The sequence below is a fragment of the Triturus cristatus genome, chromosome 10, assembly GCF_964204655.1.
Source record: "Triturus cristatus chromosome 10, aTriCri1.1, whole genome shotgun sequence".
Classification (NCBI taxonomy): domain Eukaryota; kingdom Metazoa; phylum Chordata; class Amphibia; order Caudata; family Salamandridae; genus Triturus; species Triturus cristatus.
In genome coordinates this window covers 257,931,302-257,952,807 of record NC_140593.1, presented here as the reverse complement: position 1 = coordinate 257,952,807, position 21,506 = coordinate 257,931,302, and the positions used below count along the sequence as shown (strand labels likewise).

Sequence of the window (21,506 nt, the reverse complement as noted above, 5' to 3'; positions counted from 1 at the left end):
TTCACATATCTAGGGGTTACTTTTGCAGAGGGTATGTCTTGGCAACCGCACATTAGTGAGGCCATAACCAGGCTAAAGCAGATCTCTGGCACAGTACTTAAGGAGTTTTCAAAATCTTATTCTAACCCCATTACTCCTGCACTTAAAATGTATGATGCCACGGGTCTGGGCTCAAGCCTGTCTGGGGCTGAGCAGAGGCAATTTGCCAAACATGATGACTTCACTAATTCTGAGAACACTTTTCTCAGGAATTTGACTTCCCTCCCACCTAGTACCCCGTTATAGCCATTATTTAGTGACCTAGGTGTTACAAGGGCCACGAATAAAATGTGTCTATCGCCATTGTTGTACTGGAGGAGTTTGAGGACCACACCCGACCTTGCACAATATACTGATAACCGAAGGGATGTCATGATGGTTAACCTATTTAACTCAATCCTAAGGCTTTCAAACATGAAGTCAGCCTTGTATTTATTAGGCTTTTATGATTTGTGGAACCAACATAATAAATCTATTTTCCCATCCAAAGAGGAGTTCAAAATTAAACAGTGGTCGCTTGTGGATGACAAGGTTTTTTGGAAGTCAGCCACGGTTAAGCGGACAAGCGACGACACGGAGATCAAGATACGGTGTGGACGGGAACTATTCTGATATGTAGTAACAGTCCCATTGCATAGGAAACTTTATTTCCAGTTTCGTATAGGTACTCTACCCCTTAGGTATTTCACAGCAGGTTGGAAGGGTGAAGGACGTAGCACTTGCTTTTTGTGTGACCATCCGAAGGAAAGTGTTTCACACATATTGTTTTCTTGCCCAGGCTATTCATCCACATGGCATAAATGGCTGGCACCTATATATAGGTCACTCGGAATACCATATCTCCAGGACACCCTCTGTATTCTCAGATCAGACTCTTCTATACCACTGGTTATCTCTGTTGCATACAATTTGGCTGCAACGTGGGGGCTACGCAAGAAAGCCCTACGTTGATCACCTTTCTAACAATTTAACTCTCAGTTTGTTTTATATGTGCTCTATCTGGGTTATTGCTTTTGAACCCCCTTTTTAATGCTATGTCATATTTATACATTTCGTTCATAACTGTATATACATAAACATATTATAATATTGGAGAAAAATGGATGCATTCTTTTATCTGTTTAAACGTGCACGTTGTGTGATGAATTCTTCTTTAATGGCCCTTGTGGTCGAAATAAATAGTTTTTGACATTTGACCATTTCTCAAATACAGACCAAGTATTTATCACACTTGATGTTTAATAGCTCAAAAGCTTCAGCCATGGCTTCAGTGGGGGTAGCAGCAGGACGTCACCATTCTCTCTGGAGTTGGAAGGCTAATACTGTTCAGAAGGCTTGCCTATTAAGAATGCCCTATTCAGGTAAAATCTTGTTTGGGAAGGATTAGAGGAAGTGCTTAGAAAATTGTTTAAGACTCAAAAGCACACTTAGCCTTTCCACTCAAAGGGAAAATCCTCCTAGACTGGAAGAAAGAGGTACGGTTACTGTAAGAAAAAGAAATACAACTTCTTCCATAACAGATCATGGTTTTAGCCTGGAGGAGCTCATTCTAACTCTTCTTCACATCAATTGGTAGGAAAAGGTGTCCAGAAATAGAGCTCCTGACCAGTCTGAGAGTTTTGAGATACCAGTTGATGGCTTTGTCATTTTTAGCAAAAGTAGAGAGACTCCCTCTCGAACAACTGGGTTCTTCAGTTAATTTCAGAAGGCTATTCCATTGAGTTTTCTCCTCAGTTTCTAAAATCCCCAGTTTGTAAGCACACTTTTGCAACTGGATTTGCAGATGATGTAGTCTCTTTGTGACATGATTGCTGTCTCCCTGACAGCGATGTAGTCTCTTTGTGACATGATTGATGTCAGGAAGAGATGCATCATTCCAGTTCACACTCTGTAGAAGCGGAAGAGATGTTATTCATGTGCATTTCCAGTGAAGAAACACTTGATGAAATAACGGATGATCATTGTCTTCTGGTTTCTTAACACATTTATTCAGAGATTATGTTTCAAGATGAAATCTTTGCAGCAGGTGATTCTGTTAATTAAGTTGGGGGATTGTCTAATAAAAATAGTTCTCAAGAATGGATACCTGCATGTTGCTATAGGTCCATCTCACCAATAATATCTAAGGTTGGCTATGGGCAGTCAACAATGTCAATTCCAGGTCCTACTGTTGGCCTCAGGACCTACCCTACGGAATTCACAGAAGTAAAGTTGTGGCTCCAGTTTTGAGTTTACTACACTCTCAAGGAATTATGATATACCTTTACTGAATGAATGATCTGTTTATCTGGGCCTTGACCAAAGACCAGGTTCTAAAAGATACTAAAATGCGGATACATTTTCTCATAAATGGTTACATCTGGTGTAATGCCATGCCAAGGGTTCTGTTTTTCTATCAGGGCCAGGAAGAAAAAAAATCCAGAATCACCTGCTAGATTTTACATTGAGATCAGATGCTCCAGCAAGACTGTTATATAGGTCCGGGGAACATGATAAATTATCTGTTGTCTTGGAAAACCATGGTGTTCACTTAGTCAGTTTTTCTTTCACCTAACTGAGTTCAGTTTTTTTTTCCTTTCTGTTTTGCTTTCTATTGGTGGTGATTTTGAGTATAGTTTCATGGTCTCATCTACACCTAGGGTACATTGTTCATCATCTCCTATCTTTTTAGGTGCCACATTAGGACTGTTGGAGTGCTGAATTTGTGTAACAGACAAGATTCGGAATTTGATGGCCTTGTGGATGGATCCAGCATACTTTAAATCAAGGAGCCATGTTTGCCTATCCCAAACCCATTGTTATTAAAAACCAATGCCAGTGTCATAGGGTGGAGTGCAGTGCTAGACGAACTTTGCACTCAGGGGTTATGGGGTGCATTGGAGAGAAAGAGGTTGTCCAACTGGAGTGAGCTTATGATGATCTGGAAGACAACTCAGGCACTCTTCTATCTCCTTCTGGTCAAGGTGGTTCTCATACAGGTAGTCTTATCCTATCTAAGCAATCAGAAGTGACAGGTTCCCCCTCTCTGAATCATCTGACTCAGCAGAATTGTATGTAGGGTGAGCAAAGTATTCTAGGCTTGAGGGCAGTTTATATCAAGACAGGATAGTTTTGTCTATGGGCCCTAAATTCCTACCAAACTTCAACTCTAATTTTCATAGGGAACAGTAAATAGTTCTATCATCCTAGCAGCTTTCTATGAATACTGAAGCACGGCTTTCTAACTCCTGCTATGTATTGAGGGTGGCAATAGTTTGTTTTAAAAGGTTTTCAGAGTACAAAAATGTGGAAAGTTTGCTCATTATTTTTTGTTCTGTGAGGAAGGAAGAGAAGGTACCTTCATCAACCTTGTCAAGATGATTCAAAACTGTCATTGCTAATGAGGGCATTAACAAGCAGATGCCCTCTACTATTAAACCCCATTCCACTAGAGGAACGGATGCTTCTTGGGCTGAATGTCCAGTGGTCTCAATATTTGAGATATGTGATGCAGCCACATGGGCTTTTCTATCCACGTGTATTACTCATTACAAATTTAATGAAGTAGAACAGTCTAAATTAGTTTGTGGTACTTCAGTTTTAAGGGGTGCCACAATGTATGAATGATTATCCCTTATATTCTCTGTGGGCTTTTTTTGTTTTGTTTCATCTGAGGCTGCTGGATGATTAAAGATTTAATTCTGTTTAACAAGCATTCTTGTGTATGCTGGTCTCATTTTTGCTGATGAGGTTTAGCAGCTTGGTAGGACTTATTGAAGCAAGGAATGGGACGAGTGAGATGATAAGAAGGTAATAGACAGAGTAATGCGATTACATTACTCATTGAAGTAAGTACCTGGACGGGTGAGAAGAATGGGAGTAATGAAGATTACCTTTATGCAATCCGGCCATTATACAACAAACATGCATTGTCCATATTGTTCTAGTTTACCATCAGTGCTGCAAAATGTTATCTGATTTGTTCTCACGAAAGCCTCGTGCATTCAGTCTACCGAATGATGAGTGACATTTTCTTGAACAGATTTACTATATGATCTTGAAATACAAAAAGCCTACCTCCCCTTGGAGTGGATCATAAAATCTCTGTAAAAGCTGAATGGTGGTACTCTTTCCACTGCCGCTGGAACCAACCAGAGCGATGGTCTTCCCAGGTTCTACAATTAGGTTTAAACCTTTAAGAATCTGAAAGGTACATGTACATATTAGCCCATACCGAAATATGACAAAAAACAGTCATTAGTAGAAAGGCAAAAGAAAAATTCAAACCTCACCAGCACAGGGCCTAACAGTAAAGAAATATATATGGTGATCTCAGTGCAGGAATTTGGATTTACTTAAATATTTTTAGTCATTAGTTATTTGTTTATTGCCTTGTTCACAGACCAGTCACGGGCAGATTAAAAAACATTGCCTGGTGGAAGGTAGCTGTGCAAAAAGTAATTGAGTGTTCCCTGGCAAGAACATCAGAAATGTGCGTCTTGGGTGGACAGGCGTTGCTACCACAAAGCCAGGATTCCTCCCCCTCCCCTCCCCCTCAGACTTTCTGGACTCCTTTCTCCTTTGCAGTTCCTTTTCTGATGAAGCACTGTTACAGTAGGAAGGGTAGTGTTACTGTACATACGTCTCTTCCTGCATTGAAGGACTTCATATCACAGAGTGTATGCAAAAGATTCAGCCTCCTTTACTCTTTCTTTGAAGCTTTATTTGACATCACCAGCTCACAGGGGTGACAGATACGTTTACACAGGGCAAGGGGCAACAAGTTACATGACACAGAAAGAACAAAGCACAAGCGTGAAGGTTTTCGAGTGTCAGCATGTGAAAAATGTTCGTAAACAAACAATGTTGCATCTTAAATAGCTCAAGTAGGATAACAGAAATGGAAATGAAAATCAAATATTTAAAATATGCATAGTTTCAGTAATTTATCCAAGATAGGGAACAAGTTCATTATTCCAATTTGTGAATGCTGATCGTTTGTCATTAATGAAAATATCACTGAAATAGTGAGCATTTCAGAGAGCCACAGAAGAGGGATTTTCCAAAAAGAGTCCTACATCTTGTGTAAACTCGAGAAAGATTTCAGAATTCATTGTTTTTCTTCTCATGGTTGGAGTTTCTAAACGGAGTTTATAAGTGCTTCTATGAGAAAAGGGTCAATCTCTCGAACACTTAATTGAACAGGTATTTTGATATTCTTGAATGCAGTGTTTTTTTTTTAACTATACACCTGTATTCAATGGTATTCCTGGCTTCGATACTCCTGTCTTGAAAAGGTAGCTGTTTGAGGCTGATCAGGTCTACAAGGATGTGTTTAAACCGTGTAAATCATGAGACCAGTCTCGACACAGCATGTTAGGCGACCTTCAGAGATGCCAAATGGATTTTGGGGAATTCCAGTTTTCTGAGACTGGAGTGTTGATTTACATTCATTAGCTGGGATGAAAGGTTTCATGCTTATGAGCAGTTCGACATGTTATTGAGCAATACTATTTGATATCTCAAGAAATGCCACAAATATCTACGAAAAATATATTGTCTGTAGAGGTTACTTCCTCAATTTTGTACTGGTGACCTGTTGAATTTTAATCTAAGGTGCCCTGGCAGAGGTAGGTGTTGTTTCAAGCTTAAAGAATGAGAAAGACCTTCACCATGTCGTAGAAAAATACTCTTCGTGGATAAGAATTGGGGCCACACTGACTGAATTCTTGCAGTGCTTCAGGCTCATCATCATTGTCAAGCTTCTCTGAGTGCTTGTGAGAGGGGAGCTGAGTGATGCACAGGTTTGCTTTGCAGGCTGAAACCTTGGTATGTTGTGTGCTAGACAGTCATGCCATGTTCAGGTCTCCAGCACCACGGCAATTCCCCTCATTATCACTGTGGCTTCAAAAGCACAATCCACATTGCTTATGCATGTGTTACAATGTACTGAAGATGACCCTTATATATTTTTTCGCTATTTCGTAGCACATTGCTAAAACCTGAATTTCATATTTCGGCCTGGTAGTTATGGCTGACAAACTTGTGTTGTTGACGCTATGTTTAGTGCATTCATTAGGGTCCACACACCAGCTTGCATTTGATGTCACCGGGTACGTATAAAAGAGATAGACAAGGCGAATTCAGGACCCTTCCCTGCCTACTACATAAATTCAAACAATGCAAATTTTGCTTCCATAATTACCAGGACCCACTTTACAGGCAGCATACCAAAGGGTTTTACCTGTAGTTTTTTAGTGTTCTTTAGTGGGCTGCTGCCTAAATGTGAACAATATACATAATAACCATACCTACAGTGTATTTGTTTTGTAAAGTCCACAGCAAAGGGAAAAAGATACATTGCATTGACTAACATCCTCTGTTTAAAAATGTATATGTTTGTGAATATTAGCGTATCTGTCTGTCTCAAATCAGGGTGTGTGTGAGTGTGTGTGTGTGTGATATCCTTCAGTCATTCAGGAATGCAGACATGAGCAGCCAGTGTAGAAAGTAAAGAACAGGAATTTCAGTTTCAGTCATTAGTTGCACTTTTGTTTGCTGCCGGCCCTCCCTGGAAATGAGCAACAAATGTATGATGATACAACGCGTGTTATTACCACGCGGTAGGTAACAACGCGGTCATTACAATGACCGCGTTGTTACCACGCATGGCTTTACATCGCAAGTCGTTTCTACGACTTGTGCTAGATGGCGCTCTGGACTAAGGAATACTACAAATTACTATTCCTACTCCAGTTAGCGCAACAGCAGGGAATGTGTTGGATTTATAATCCAACACATTCCCTGGTGTTGCACGCCACCTAGCGCAAGTCATGGAAACGACTTGCGATGTAAAGTCACGCGTGGTAACAACGCGGTCGATGTAATGACCGCGTTGTTACCTACATGCGTGGTAACAAACAGCGTTGTAACCGCTGTTTCCCATGAGCAACAGTTTACCAAAAAAGGATGGCTGATGGAACATTTCAGATATACATGTCTAGGATAAGTCAGTAAGGAGTGCTACCAAGTGCCTGTTAGATTTGGGTCTCTAGTTGGCAGGGGTATGCACCCTGTCTAAGTAGGGACAGCAATTCTATTCAGGGTAAACTAGATACACACTAAAAGAAAACCTCTGGCAGCTTGCAACAGAGCAGTCAGGCTTATCTAAAGAGACAATGTGTAAAGTATATGAGCAACACACACATACATACAGGCACAGTAATACAATGAAAATACCACAAAAAGACTTCACAAAATTCAAGAAAAAAAAAGATTAATTTTAGTAAGCATTCAAGACCGAAACAACAAAACCCAATTAGTAGAACCGGAGTTTTGATTTTTTAATGAATAAACCAAAAAAAGAGCTTAGAAGTCAATTGCCCTACAAGGTTACTTGAGGTCGCAGTTGACCGGGGTGAATCCAAAGTTCAAGTTGACTGTGATGGGATGCAGGCCGGCTACTGAACTCAAACAGGTCGCACTGAAAAAGTACCTTAGATGGAGTCAAGTGTCGCCATCAAGAGTAAAATGCATAGGTTCTGATTCACACCATCAGGTCGATTCATCGAAGTTGAGCCTTGAAGTCAGGACCTCAGATTGTGGCTGCATTATCAGTTAGCTGCACATGGATGTCTTTAGATCGGCACTGTGTTGGTGTTGAATGGCACTGTGTCAACTCCAACAGGTGCAGTGGGCGCGATGTGCCGGTTTTGTAGCAAAACAGCTGCAGAACCCACTTCTGTCGCCCAGGAGTGGAGGGGGCAGATCAGGTAAGGGAAATCTCAAATGGCAGAGTCCAGCAATACCAGCAGAAGTGCAATACGTCTTTTAGGACCCTGACACTCCAGAAAACAGGACGCAAGCCAGCAAGCCCTTGGAGTCTCTCTGGGTTTGAGTGGGATAGTGAGATGGGTCCAGTTCTTGTCCTCAGCAGGGCAAAGATCAACAGGCAAAAGGGCAGTTCAGCACACAGTGAAGCAGTTCCTTAGAACAGTCAGTCCAGCAGAGTGGCAATCATCGTAGCACAACAGCCTTTACTTCTGGCAGAGTTCATCACACGGTCCAGTAGTGTACTTTGTTGGAATGCTCAGAGCCCCAAAAATATACCCAAATGAGCCTTTATAATAATAATATATTAATAATCCTTACTTAGTCACAAACACAGGAAGGGCTGGGTGTGACAGAAACTCATCTGCATTCGTCTGCATTCTTATAGCATTCCTGGGCAGGAAGGGGGAGAGGTGGCTATTCAGAAGTAAGTGTGAGCCCCCTCTCCTCTTTTGCTGCCCTGAGAATGCAGATGAATGCAGAGGAGTATTCTGCCACACCAAGCCCTTCCTGTTTTTGTGACTTTCTTTCTAAGGGGAGAGTACAGAGTGTAGATGTCACCCAGCCCATACCTATTTTGGAGAGGGGCTGCAGGCACACAGTGAAGAGTTAAGAGCAGCGAAATGTCTACTTTGTAAAAGTGGCATTTCTAAAATGGTAATGTCAAATCCAACTTTTCCACTAAAAATCATTTTTCATTACCAGTCCAAAGATATGAAACATGATGTAGCTACTCCTTTTTGGCCGGGAATTACAGCTTAAAAGGTGCTTTAAGTAATTCCCAATACTAGCCTATGAGAATAGTAGACCTCACAGTAGCGAAAAATGAACAGAACATGTAAAACATAAAAGTATATGTGATACAGCATATTGATAATAGGGCACTCAGGGACTTCCTTAGGGGTGACTTATGAGTAATACAAGGGAAGTATAAGGCTTGGCAAGTGGCTTTAAAAGTCAGGTCAAAGTGCCAGTAAACTGCACAAACAGGTCTAGCAATGGCAGGCCTGAGACAGTTTTGAAATGCTACTTGTATGGGTGGCACAATCAGTACTGCAGGCCCACTAGTAGCATTTACATTACAGGCCCTAGGTATATGGTATACCACTTCCTAAGGGACTTCCAGATAACCTAAATATGCCAATTAGTTATAAACCAATGTTAACATGTTTAGGAGAGATGCACATGCCTTTAGGCACTATTTAGCAGTGGTAAAATGCCCAGAGTCCTGAGGCCAACAAACGGATACAGCAAAAAGTGGAGGTAAGCAGGAAAAAGGTTTGGGGTGGACAACCCTAAAGATGACCGGCTTAACAGAGCCCCAGAGAAATCAGAACTGCGTGCTACTAAGTGTCACAAAACTGACTTGTCATATGTATCAGTAGTGTGTCTCAGTAAGAGGTGGTCTCTGTCATTTCTTGCCCAATAAGGTGAGCGTATACCCAATAAATGGTTTATGGCATTCACTGTGTCCGCTCACTTACTGTGTCTGAAAGATGGAATGAAGACTTGGTGACCTACATTAGTTGTACATTATGGGCAGTATTATGAAAAGGGTGCACTTTCACGGTTTGCTCTATAGTGCACCTCTAAACAGGATTGCTGGTAGCTAACAGGGACAGTGCACCCTATTAACAAGAATGTACTGCCTTTGGGCAGCACATTCAGAGCGGCTGCTTCAAAGTCTCTCTTTGTTTTTTAGTGGAGGCAGCATGCTGCATGCATTGTGAAGAAGGCAGAGCTATCCCTTGCTGGCAGGTGTGGTTAGAGACTGTACCGGCTTTCCTTCTTTACAGGAGACACGGACATTGTGCCACCTTTTTGTGGAACACTGCAAGTGCACCTCCTAAGGGCTTGTTTGCCCCTGTGCTCCATCTATAATATTGTGTGGGTGCATAGGCAGAGATTGCTTCTTTTGCATGGGACCATGCTCCCATGCAAATGAGAGAACATCCTCTCATGTGAGGTCTCGGTGCTATCAGTATTACAGAAGAGGACGCACAAGTGGCTGCGGCCCCTTCTGTAATATAATGTTGACTCAGGGCACAGAAAGTGGGGTGCGGCTCCTTCTGTAATAAAATTCTGACTCGGGGCACAGAAAGTGGGGGCACCCCTCAACCACAATGTATATTACGGTATAATACTGCCGTAGGTGTTTTCCAATCCATTGTGGCATAATTACTGCCAGGACAATGCTAATACCTAACGGCAGGCCCAGGAAATGAAGTGGGTTATTTATATATGCACTATAAAAATAAAGATTTGTTAATTTGGATTCAAAGCCCTATTTTACATATAAATAAATAATAGAGGGGACAAAAGACTAATAATGCTTGGTTGGTTTACAATGGGGTATTTCGTTGTGAATTATCGTCAGAATAGTGGAAGACCCTAACTACTATGAATATAAGAAGGAAGGGATTTGAAACCTTTGACATTTCCTTTGTGTTCTAGTAAATTAGTCTCCACTGTGGATTGGATGAATACCCCATGGACTACCCTTGGAAGAGTCATGAGGTCAATGTATTCCATTCAGTCAGATCATTCAAGGCAGTCTTGCATGTCTCTTCAGTATAGATCCATTTGGCTTCCTTGCGACAAAGGATGTTGTCCATGCAATACTGTTTAGGGTTGATATGCTCCAGGATATTCTATTCAAAATCAGGAGGGTTATGTGCTTTTCTTTGAAGTATGATAGAAGTGTAGTTGTTAATTTACATTTTCTATGGTGCTCTTGTTCCCCCCGAAAGTGTAACTTAATTTTCCTTGTTTTAAGGCTGATATAATATTAGCCACATTTGCATTCAAGTTTATAGACTTTGTAGTTTTAATGTATTATTTATAATTAACAATTTGTATTTTTTACATTTAATGTGATTTCTGTTATATTTAATGAATAAATCTATCATGTTAAATATATTTTAATTATGGTTTGGTCTATAGGATTTGAGATAGTAAGTGTGACTCCTCCAAAGTTAACCACTTTCCCTAGTTGTGCATACACTCGAATGTAAATAAGGAACTTAAGTCCTCCAGTGTCTAACACTTTCCCTACATTTTACTTAGTTTGAGTGGGAATAGTAATACTAATCCCTCCAAAGTCCAACACTTCCCCTACATTTGCTTAAATTGGAATAGTGAATCTAACCCCTGTGAAGCTCACCACCTTCCCTACTCTTCCTAATATTGGAGTGGATATAGTAAATCTGACCCTTCAAAATCCAAAACTTTCCCTACTTTTTCTAATGTTGGTGTATAAATAGTGCATCTTACCCCCCCCCCCCAAACTCCAGCACTTTTCCTACTGCTGCTTATGTTGGAGTGAGAATAGTAAATCTAACCACTCACAATTCAAACACTTTTGATTTCATTAGAGTGGGAATAGTAAATCTGATCCCTCCAAAGTCTAATGATTTCCCTGCTGTTGCTTTAGTTGGAGTGGAAATAATAAACCTGACTCCTTCAAAGTCCAATACTTCCCCTATTGTTGCTAGCATTGGAGTGGGAATAGTAAATCTAGTAAATGTAACCATCCAAAGTCCAACGCTTTCCATATTTGGCTTACTTTGGTGTGGGAAGTGTGGGAAAGTGGGAATAGTAAATCTGACCTGTTCAAAGCCCAATTATTTCACTACTGTTACTTATGTTGGAGTGGGACTAGGAAATTTGAACCTGCAAGGTCCACCACTTTCACTACTAATGCTTAGTCACAAATATTTATTTAAAATGTTTTTGTTTATTTTTTAATGTATAAAATTAAATAACCTGTAACTTAATTGTGGTTATTCATAATTGTAATGGAATTATTGTTACTAGCGGTTTGAGTATTTCTTGACACATATATATTTTTATATTTTAATTTTATTTGCTGTTCACTTTTTAAAAATAATACATTTATTTACTTTTAATTGTATTATTTTTAACTTTAATATCTAAATGTAATACTATATATGGTAAAATGTATATACATAGCTGCCTTCTTGATAAAATTCTCGTCCACAATATTTTTTCTCCATATTTTTATAGTTTGCGTACAACATATATATATTTGTTGCTGACATACACAAAGAATGTTAACACGATATTTAGGTTCTCAATACTTTTGCAATTTTTGTGTACAGTAATATTTTGTTTCCAATATTTTGGCATGCAACTCTCATGAAACCATCATCCTATTCTTAGGTTTCTTTGTCTTCGATTCCTCAAGATAGTGGTGGTTTTAAAGTGGCCAACTCCAACCTCCATGAAGAAGGTAAAGCCTTTTATGGAATTTGTCAATTTCTGAAGGCAGGTTGTCCCCCATTTTCTCAAGTGTCGGTCCCCATGACTCCTTTTAAGGATGGAGCGTATTTCAGCTTCTTTTTTCTTTTTTTTTTTTTTTTTTTGAAACCGTTTATTGCAATCTCAAATATATACAGGTATGGGCCTACAACCTTCCGGCCGGCCGCTAAAGTGACGATAACAAATGACATACATACATTGAGGCACTTGGCTTTGCATAGACACTAAGGCAGGAGGTATCAACAACGCGGGCCATATGGCTCTGAGCCCACAATACGGTTTCATTTTATACAACACAACAACATAAATAAACACACACCCGCAAGGCAACCCACGATCGAAAGTGGCAGCACGTGCTCCTCAAATGGGGGACCCCAAACCATCCACTGAAAACCCCCGAGAGGGGAAGGGAAACAGGTCCGGGACTGGGAGAACACTGTGCTCGGAACTGAGGGAGGGAGTAAACTAGGGGGATGGAGCTGGTGAAGCGGGAGGCAACAACGGCGGCTCGCAGATATCCCCACGGTAGGCGTTCCAGGGGCCCCATATCTTCACCCATGCGCCAGGCTTACCCCGCGCCACATACACCACCTTTTCTCGGAACATGCACCAATCCATGTGTTCTTTCCAGTCCGACACCGCCGGGGACCTCTGGGATCCCCACAGCTGTGCAACGTCCCGTTTAGCCACCATATAGCCCAGAGTCACCCATCGCGTCTGCGGAACCGAGTAATCGGTCGGTTCCCACACATTCAGCAAACATCTCCTCGCTTCAGGCAACAGCGCGACATGCGTAACCGCTCGCAGGACCTCATGCACACCACGCCAGAATCGCTCCACCCTCGGGCATTCCCACAAAATGTGCAAAAAGGTCGCTGAAGCACCACACCCACGCTTACACAATCCGTCCTCGGCATAGCCCATACGCAGAAGCCTTGGCCCCGTCATGTACACCCGGTGGAGTATCTTAAGCTGGACGAAACGAAGGCGAGCCGGGATGGCCACCTCCTTCGGAGAGGCCACCGCGGAAATCCAGTCCTCGTCGTCCAACTCCAGCCCATCGGCAACCCAGGCCTCGCGGAGGCCAGTCAGTAAGCCCGAGCGATCATTTATCAATTTCTTGTAAATGAGGGAGATCGTGCTGTCCGGAACATGGCCATCTAGCACTCGATCCTCCAGGGGGGAGGACTCCGGGATGGAGGCCACGTCTGGGAAGACGGAGCCCAGTGCGTGACGGACCTGCAGGTACCGAAAGTATTCACTGCCCCGCAGCTGAAACTCCGCCTGCAACGTCTCGAATGTTTTAAATCCTCCCCTCGTCCAGAGATCCCCCACTGTACTGATGCCTATCGTGTCCCACTGCGCAAAGCCATTCGAGGTCCACAGAGAGCCCAACCTCTCAGACACATACAGCGGTGACGCCCGGGTCAAACGGTCCTTCCAGCCCATAGCTGCATTAGCCGCGTGCCATACTCGCACCATGACACGCGTGGGTCCCGTCAAGCGGGAATCGGGCACACTAGCGTAGAGCGCTCGATTGTAGTCGCCACCGGGCAGGAGCATCTTGTCCATTTCAAATGCCGGGTTTAGGGCGGGCCCATAGAGGCCATGATTAATTGCAGCTAACTGGGAGGCCCAGTAATACCGTTTAATATCCGGGAGGGCAATCCCTCCATCGTACCACGGGAGCGTCAACTTTGCCAAGGCTATACGCGGCCTCCCGTCCCAGAACAGGCGGCGCTGTAAACCTTCCACTTCACGGAAGTAGCGCGCAGGGACCAAGTCCATAGTGTTCTGGAGAGCGTACAGGAAGCGCGGCAGTGACATCATCTTGAACAACGCCGCCCGGCCGAGCGGCGAAAGTGGCAAGCGCCTCCAGCGCGCGACATCCTCCTTCAAGCGCTGGAGGGGGGGAAGCAAATTTCGCTCGTAGCGGGCCACCGGGTCCAGCGTAATGTAGACACCCAAGTATCGAAATCCCTCCGAGGCAATCTGGATCGGACAGCCCCGCGGGAGGACAGGAGCCTCCCCGGAAAGCACATAGACACAGGATTTGGCCCAGTTGATGACAAGGCCTGAATTGCGGCCAAAAGAGTGCAGAACATCGACCAGGACAATCAGTGATTTGCGCGGGGAGGCTAAGTACAAAAGGATATCGTCTGCATAGAGAGACACGCGGTCCTCATACTCGGGGGTCCAACGGAGACCTCGGATAGAAGGGTGCCACCGCAGCCACTCCGCCAGGGGTTCCAAGGCCAGTGCGAACAGGAGCGGCGACAGGGGGCAACCCTGTCGCGTGCCCCGTCCCAGCACGAATGGGGCCGAGACTCGACCATTCACCACCACCTGCGCAAGTGGGTCCGAGTACAACAATTTGACCCAGCTGATGAAACCCGGCCCAAAGCCAAATTTCGCCAGCATCTCCCAGATGTACGGCCACTCGAGTGTGTCGAACGCCATAGTGGCATCCAAAGACGCCAAGATGGCCGGCTCCCGCACGAACGGAGCACGCGCTAACACGCCGTGCAGGCGTCGCAGATTAAGAGCCGTATTGCGATGGGGAATAAAGCCGGACTGGTCTTGGTGGACCAGGTCGCCCACCACGCCGACCAGCCGGTTGGCGAGCACCTTGGCGAGGATTTTAGGCTCCGCATTCAAGAGCGAGATAGGCCGATAGGATGTGACCCGGTCTCGAGGTCTCCCCTCCTTGTGGATGACCACGATGGTAGCCAGACGCTGGTCCGGCGGGAGGGAGCCCCGCGAGTGGGCCGCAAGGAACATTGCGCGGAGGTGGGGTGCCAGTACATCCGGTCGCAGCTTGTATAACTCGATAGGAATGCCGTTGGGGCCCATGGCCTTGCCAGAAGCGACCGAGCGGATGGCGAGGGCGATTTCGTCCGAGGTGGGGGCGGCATCCAGCAACTCCCTGTCCTCCACAGAAAGGGAGGGGAGCGCGATGTCACGCAGCAGGGCATGGGAATCCTCCTCCGAGCAGGGAGAAACCGGGGAATATACCTCGCGGAAATAATCCGCGAAGCAAGAAACAATGCCTTCCGGCTCAATGACACGCACGCCATCCGTCCTCTCAATCAGCGGGACCACACGACTCGCTCTCTCCTTCTTATCCAATCACGCAATCAACTTGCCCGCCTTATCACCCACATCATACAATCGCCCCTGTTGCTCTCTGCTGAGGCCCCTGGCCGCCTCCGTGACGAGGGCCCTATAGGCCGCCTGCTTAAGGTGCAGAACGTGTAGCGCAGCGTCAGTCACCCCACTCCCCAAATCACCCTCCAATTCAGTAATTTCGGCCTCCACCCGGGTCACCTCCTCCTGTGCGCGCCTCCGGGCATGGGAAATAAAGGAGAGGGCCTCCCCTCTCAGCACTGTCTTGAAAGCCTCCCACAGGGAGATAGCCGACAGGACTGACCCCACATTCTCCTCGAAATACCGTTGCAAGGATTTAATCAAGTCAGCGCGAATAGTGGGGTCGCGCAGGTACCAAGCGTTGATTGGAGCTACCCTGCCCTCCCCCCTCGGGAAGACATCAAAGTGCAACAGGAGCGGGGAGTGATCTGAAATGCCCCTCGCCAAATGGCGCACCTCCCCCACCCTCCCGGCATAGGCCGCAGGGACAAGGATATGATCAAGCCGCGAAAGGCTACCATGGGCACCCGAATGGAAGGTGTACTGCAGCTGAGTGGGATGCTTTAAACGCCAGCAGTCCACCAATCCCAGTGTGTCCAAAAGGCCCGACAGCCACGCCTGTGCCCGGGGGAGGTCCCTAGGGGGATAACGATCCATAGTCCCAGAAACCACCGCGTTGAAGTCTCCCCCAACCACCAGAAGCCCCCCCGGAAGGTCAAGAAGGAGGCGTCCCAGGTCCGCAAAGGTGGTGGACTGTAACCCCGGTGGGACGTACACTGAGACAAAGACGACTACTTTGCCCTCCATTCTCCCCACCAAAACAGTGTAGCGTCCCCTCTCATCATGGCGCACCTCGTCTATTTCTAGCGGTAGCGAGGTCTTGACCATAATGCCCACCCCTCGTGAGCCTGACGTATAGCCCGAGTGGGCCACCAAACGATAACCACGTCGATTCATGGCACAAAAGGAGTTACCAATAAGGTGTGTCTCCTGCAGAAAGACCACATCAGGCGAAATCCGTTTCAGATACTGCAGGACCACACCCCGCTTAATCCTATCCCCCAGCCCGTTAACGTTCCAGGACAACAAAGTCAGGTCCCTACCCCCCATCACATACAGAAGCCATCATTTGTCCCCCCGAGAGCAGCTCAAAAACACCAGTACAATAAAGGGTTTGCCTTGCGGTAGAAACGAACCACACCCCACCCCAACCCACCCATCCCAACAGAACTCCCCCCACCCTGCACCCCTGCATGAGCCCAAACAGCCCCCCCAAAGTGCAGTGTGCCTGTCGCCCCATAGAAAGAAAACTAACTAGTCCCCCAGAGGAGGAGGGAGATCCCCCAAGAGACCCCGCACGACCTCCACAGGAGGGGAACTTACCCTAACAGTCAATGGTGACAATAACACAGTCCGGAGCAAGGCCTACCATTAGTCCCTTAGTCCTGATCCGGCGGGCCCTCCCCACCAACCGCTCCCCCCCGCCCCCCCGGCCCCGATCTCCGGGCAAAGTGTCCAGCCAGTCCCCGGCCGCCTCGGGACGATCAAAGAAGTGCGTGCGGCCATCTACCTCCACCCTCAGCTTAGCTGGAAAAAGCATCGAATATTTGAGATTCATGTCTCGTAGGCGACGTTTGACACCCAGAAAGCTCAGTCTCTGCTTTTGGACCGCCGGGGTAAAGTCAGGATAGAAATTAATATCCATGTTGTCAAGTCTGACTGGCCCTTGGAGCCTAGAAGTCTGCAGGATAGCGTCTCTGTCCCTAAAATTGAAGATCCGGGCGATGAGAGGCCTCGGAGGGGCGCCGATCTTAGGCCTACCCCCGGGGACCATATGGGCCCGTTCCACTGCAAAGAATTTGCTCAGCCCCCGAGGCTGTAGGTGGGTGAGGACCAGGTCCTCCACGAACAGATCCGCTGCCTCCGCCTCTCGTCCCTCCGGCACCCCGATAATGCGGACGTTGTTTCTCCGGGCCCGACCCTCGGAATCCTTCAGTCGACGATTCATCAGGGCACTCGCCTGGCCAAGCCTGCGCACCTCCTGTTGGAGGGCCGCCACGTCAGTTGTGAGGCCCGAGGTAGAGTGGGCCAAAGAATCGACCCGGTCATTCGTTTTAGACAGATCGGCTCTCACGAGGCCCACGTCCACGAGGACCGAGTCGATCTTCTGCGCCAGAGTGTCAAAGCGCTGGTCCACCGAGGCCTTCATCTCGGCGATGGCGCCCATGACGTCCCGGAGGGTCAGGTCCGTGGGCAGAGCAGGAGCATCAGTCGGGCCCGTGGGGGACCTACGCAGCGCCTCTGGAGATCCCTTCTGGAGGGTGTAGCGGTCCATGTTATTGGATTGTTGGGCCGTGCCACGACGGGTCGACTTCACCTTGGCCCGGTCGCCATCTTGTTTTGTGGCCATGGTCGCAATCCCCAAATCGAGCCAATCTCCTCAGAAAGGGGGCAGACAATCCCGTTCAAGGGCTCCGGGGGGGGCGACCACCGCTCCTCAGGACGGATCGCAGCCGGCGGGCCGGCAGGGCAGCCCAACGAGGCCACAGCACCGCACACCGCCCCGCAACCCAACCTCGCCTGGCAGCAAGGAGGGCGCAAAAGCGAAAGTGAAAGTGCGGGGTACGCGAGCCACCCAGCCTTGCCCGCCGCTGTTGTTCACTTTGTGTCCGGATCGCCCCACAACTCCAGTACGGGGGGCCGGCGTGGAGAAGGCCGCAAACCTCAATCGATGCTCCTGCCGGTGTCCGAGGTCCGATTTAAAAATGGAAAACGGGCGTCACCTCTGCTCGGGCTCACAAATACAGTCCCCTCATCTGGGACAGGATTCTGTCAGGATTTATGCAGGAGGTCGCGGAGGTCCTCGGGAGCCTCGCACCTACGTGGCCATCTTGGTTGCGCGCTAGGCTCCTCCCCCTGTATTTCAGCTTCTTGAGGAATGCTTCACTTCTGCTCCGAACTTGCTACACCATGATAACCTGAACAATCCGAGAAAAACTATAAAGTATTTAAGATGAAATAACTGAAAGTCAAGGTGGCCTTTCAAAATGGCACATTACCATAGGGATGTGAGGCATCAGATAATTAAAATTCTAGGACTTTAGGAACCTGTAATTACCATGTCAGACAAGACCCTAGCATCTAAGCAGTTACGTTGGTCACTTTTTGTGGATCTCACCTTTGACCTATGTAGAAAAACTGTAAGGCAGAGTAAGTAAAGTAACATATCTCACAGTATCTCCTCTTTTCTATCACTTTTGTTAAAAGTGCCACTAAGCTGGTTGGTACGAGTCTGGGCCTCTGTAACTGAGCAAGAAATAGCAGCATTACATGTTTTCAGCAGGTTTGCAGGTCCTGCAGCACATCGCCAATTGGACAGTTTATTACTGCACAGAGTCAATATGTACTTATCCAGTAAAGCCCTGCGACAACGCACTGTCATAAAGCAGCATTACTTGGGCCTCCCAGCATTATAAAAAAACTGTGATGTAGCATACTTTTTCTGCTTTGCACGAGGTGAAATTATTATCATAAATATGTGTCAAAACAAGACAACTGCCTTTGGTACTAATCTGACAAAGAAGTCAGAATGACTGCAAAATGGAAATATTCCTCAACATTCCAGCGCAAAACAAGCTATTTGAAGATTAAACTGTTTTTGCATATAGTTATATCTCTTTCCCAAATGTAATTTACTGCAGTAGTAAACATTTTAGTTTTTATATAACACTGCAAAAGATTATGTAATGCCATCCAAATAAAACATCTGTATTACGGTTCCCTGCTGGACCTGCCAGCTGCTTTTCACACAAATAACCTCTTCATTGAACTCAAAATTTCTAAAGGCACCAATTCTCATTTGAGTCACATCTCTCCTTCGATAACTGGTGCCAGCATGTAAAATAAACTCTCTGCTCAGGGCCTCAGCGACTTGACAGTGTGGTGCAGAAAACCTCATTCTCTCCACCAGCCTTCTCATCATTTACATGTAACCAGTTCCCTCTTCTTTCAAACACTCATACATCAAATGTCACTTTGACGCTGGTGTCACACCATGTCATTGTTGAGTACTCCAAATATCTAGGTATCTTCTTGGACAGGAATTTGAACCTGCAAATGCACAATCACTTTTTGGCAAAAGAGGTGAAGTCCAGCTGATGCTCCTTTAAGTTATTACATTCTTCATCTCTTATAATGATGTTAAACGAGTGGTTCAAACTCCAGTGCCATTGAGGTTGCACCATTGAAATTCACTGATTGTAGGAATTCCTTTCTTGCTCTCAAATAGACTCTTCAAGTAGAAAAATGCCAGGCCACAGTCAAAACGTATCTGCAGCCCCAACAACGCACAGCCAGTTAACCAATGACTTTAGAAGTTCTTCTAAGCTAGCTACCAGTACCCACAGTATTCATCAATTTGACTCCCCATCCAACCTACAACAGAAATTAGTAATCTCAAGCACTTATGGACAACTTCAAATCTAATCATCTCGCCATCTCGTAATCGCTTATGTAAACATGTCAAAGACAGTAAAGCAATCCTTTTTTGAGGGTGTCCCCAGGATATGAAAGTTCCTTCCAAAGGGTTTTAAAGCATTTTCTTCCTATGTAACGATTGAAACAAACTATTTAAAACGTCACCTCATGAACTTACAAATTAGTTTCATTCTTGAGATACTGTGTTATGTAGTTATGACTGACATGCAACTAGGTTTTTCACCTTGGTCTCCAAACTGCTTATCCCTTTTGTATCAGGGTGTTTGCGCACCTATGTGCCAGAGCTTTAATAAAAAAGTCATTAGTCTGTTCAAATATATCTATATATATATGTATCTATTAGTTCTCTATGTACTATGCCCTTCATTGGCACATTCAGGGATAAGTACTGGTTCAAACCCTGCATCAATATCTTATTGTGGCTTTAAAATTAGATTAAAGTTATTTTTATTGTTAGCAATATTACGTTGCATTTCTCATATGGACAAATATAAATCCCAGAATAGTAAGTGTTGCCTTGAATGGCTGGGCTGTGGTATTACCAAGGTAATGTATTCTGCAAAATATTAGTGCAGATCACAAAATTGAAACAGAATCACTGTTTATGATGCACTATTAATTTAACGACTGATCAAACCAAAACTGCATGGAAGGTACTAAACATCTATATTTTATATTTCTGCACTGTTGCGGCTCAGGAGAAAGAGCTGGGGGGCTATTTCCTACCCTCTCTGTGATTTGAGTGTGAAGTGTGGCATTACGTAATTTCATTGCTATCTTTGGCCTAATAAAAAACACTCCAGCGGTCTAGGCTGCAGCTCCAGCCTCGTACAGTGCCCATGCTATCACTAGTGAGCGAGAGGCACTGAGGTGGTGGTATTGGTGTTGGTATTGGTGGTGGTGGTATAGGTCTTTTGTGGTATTGGTGGTGGTCGCATTGTTGTTGGTGGTGGCATTGATGGTATTGGTGGTGGTATTGGTGGTGGTGGTGGTATTGGAGGCAGTATTTGTGGTGGTGGTGGTACTGGTATTGGTGGTGGTGGTACTGGTATTGGTGGTGGTGGTGGTGGTATTGGTATTGTGATGGTGTTGGTAGTAGTAGTGGTATTGGTGGTGGTGGTGGTATTGGTGGTGTGGTATTGTTGGTGGTGGTATTGATATTGATGGTGGTGGTGGTAGAGGTATTGGTGGTGGTGGTATTGACGGTGGGGGTGGTACTGGTATTGGTGGTGGTGGTACTGGTAATGGTGGTGGTATTGGTGGTGGTGGCATTGGTGGTGGTATTGGTAGTGGTATTGGTGGTTGTGGTATTGGTGGTGGTGGCATTGTTGGTGGTGGTGGCATTGATGGTATTGGTTGTGGTGGTATTGGTGGGGGTATTGGTGGTGGTGGTATTGGTGGTGGTATTGGTGGTGGTGGTGGTACTGGAGGCAGTATTTGAGGTTGTGGCGGTGCTGGTATTGGTGGTGGTGGTATTGGAAATGGTATGGGTAGTGGTGGTGGTATTGGTGGTGGTCGTATTTGTGGTGGTGATATTGGTGATAGTATTGATGGTGGTATTAGTGGTGGTGGTGGTGGTGTATTGTGGTGGTGTGGTTGTTAATAAAACAGGCTTTTGAAAACAACCCATCAGGTGGCTTAGTGCAGATGACATGTAACACAGATGTGCTGTTGTCTGCTTCACCTCATTAGCACACAATTATGTGCTACCTGGAATTCACATGACTTAATTT

General features: G+C 45.5%; 1 protein-coding gene across 1 annotated transcript in view; it reads right to left on the bottom strand.

Moving 5' to 3' along the window:
• ABCB5 (ATP binding cassette subfamily B member 5) overlaps positions 1-21,506 on the bottom strand; it is an 837,677-nt gene that overhangs the window by 375,431 nt on the left and 440,740 nt on the right. Inside the window, exon 13 of the mRNA XM_085630938.1 lies at positions 4,096-4,221. Within this exon, the coding sequence (XP_085487064.1) occupies positions 4,096-4,221 (126 nt within the window). The remainder of the gene's footprint in view (positions 1-4,095; positions 4,222-21,506) is intronic.